Source organism: Perkinsus marinus (assembly GCF_000006405.1).
Source record: "Perkinsus marinus ATCC 50983 genomic scaffold scf_1104296970708, whole genome shotgun sequence".
In the NCBI taxonomy this organism is placed as follows: Eukaryota; Perkinsozoa; order Perkinsida; family Perkinsidae; genus Perkinsus; species Perkinsus marinus.
Window position 1 is genome coordinate 1 of NW_003202363.1, and position 1,285 is coordinate 1,285.

At 47.7% G+C, this 1,285-nt stretch overlaps 1 protein-coding gene across 1 annotated transcript; it reads left to right on the forward strand.

Moving 5' to 3' along the window:
* Positions 1–568: 568 nt before the first annotated feature.
* Pmar_PMAR023254 (hypothetical protein) lies at positions 569–888 on the forward strand (the record flags this gene model as incomplete). The annotated part of the gene is made up of 2 exons (XM_002767419.1): positions 569–653; positions 702–888. Coding segments are annotated over 2 exons (272 nt in total), but the record flags the coding sequence as incomplete, so codon positions are not given.
* Between the last annotated feature and the right edge of the window lie 397 nt (positions 889–1,285).

Consider the following 1,285-nt stretch of genomic DNA (forward strand, 5'->3'; position numbering starts at 1 on the left):
GAGACTCTTGTTAATGCGAGTCTTGCTGTACCGGAAATCTCATCACTGAGAGAGCGCAGGAATAAGTAAACTTCGGAATCATCACATAGTTATTGTGGTCATTCCCAATTCCAACTTCTCTCTTCAGGTGCGTACTACCCTCCTTCGGAAAAGTGGATACTGATATACTTTGCTATATGCAACAGTCGTGCAGTGACGTCTGCCAGACCTATCAGAATGGTCAATGGACTCGGTAAGGGCGTCTCTGTAGCAGCCTGAATATAGGTTTTGAATGCTGTCATATGTTATTGTAATGAAATTCTCCAATAGTAGTAAGAATATCACGAAATGAAATATATAGTACTTTATAGGTGAGCTCCTTTATTATTCGGGAGTATCAACGTAGTATGAGCAGCTTAGTCTATAGTTAGGTCTCACAGTAAACATTTGTTCAGCGTGTCTCGCATTTGCTCTCGGCGGGGAGATACGGATATTATTAGGATCACGAGTATAGTATCTCGTGACGCTGTTCAGATGCCCCGATCCGGACAGGCTCGAGATGGACAGGAAATTTGGTGCTGACCCACAAATGTGTGTTGTTCGTGTTGGCGGTGATGGTGGTAAAACCGTCAACGTGGAGATGCCTTGCATTGACGTGCTCGATGGAGCCTATTGTAGTTCATACCAGAATTCTGTGCTGGATTTCTCATGTCACTTCTCAGGTAACGAGGGTTACACTTTGACGCCATCCAATGTCATCACCATGAGGGGCATGGTCCTCGCAACAGTGTTTATTACACTTTTCTGGCTTCTCGCTGAACTCCTATTGAGGAACGTGGATATGGAAAATAGGAAGGAAAAAATGCTGGGGATGCAGAGGATGGCCAAAGAACTGCCAGCGAAGAAGGAGTGAGCCCTCGAGTGGGAACATGCTCTGGCACAACTGGTTTCGACTAGGCAAGTTCGTCTCCACGTGGAGTTGCGGTGGAGGAACGATGCAATGCTGGCCATGTCAGAGGCCCCCACGATCACTCCATGGACTGTAGCTCAGGATAGTCCTGGGATGTACCCATCGTAAGTCATGCTCCGATGGTATTGAGGCGATATGATGATGATCAGCTCGGACCTACGTTATGTGGTCGCACCTCTGCCTCCTTTACCGCCGACTGGAGGGATGCTCACTACACCACGTCTCAGAGCCCCAGGTTATTTAACGGATCGTAGTGCAGTGAACCGGTCCTCTCCAGAGCTGTAGGGCCGTAGCATCTGGTGGGTGTGGATTGTATGTTGCTTAGGTATAGGTCAT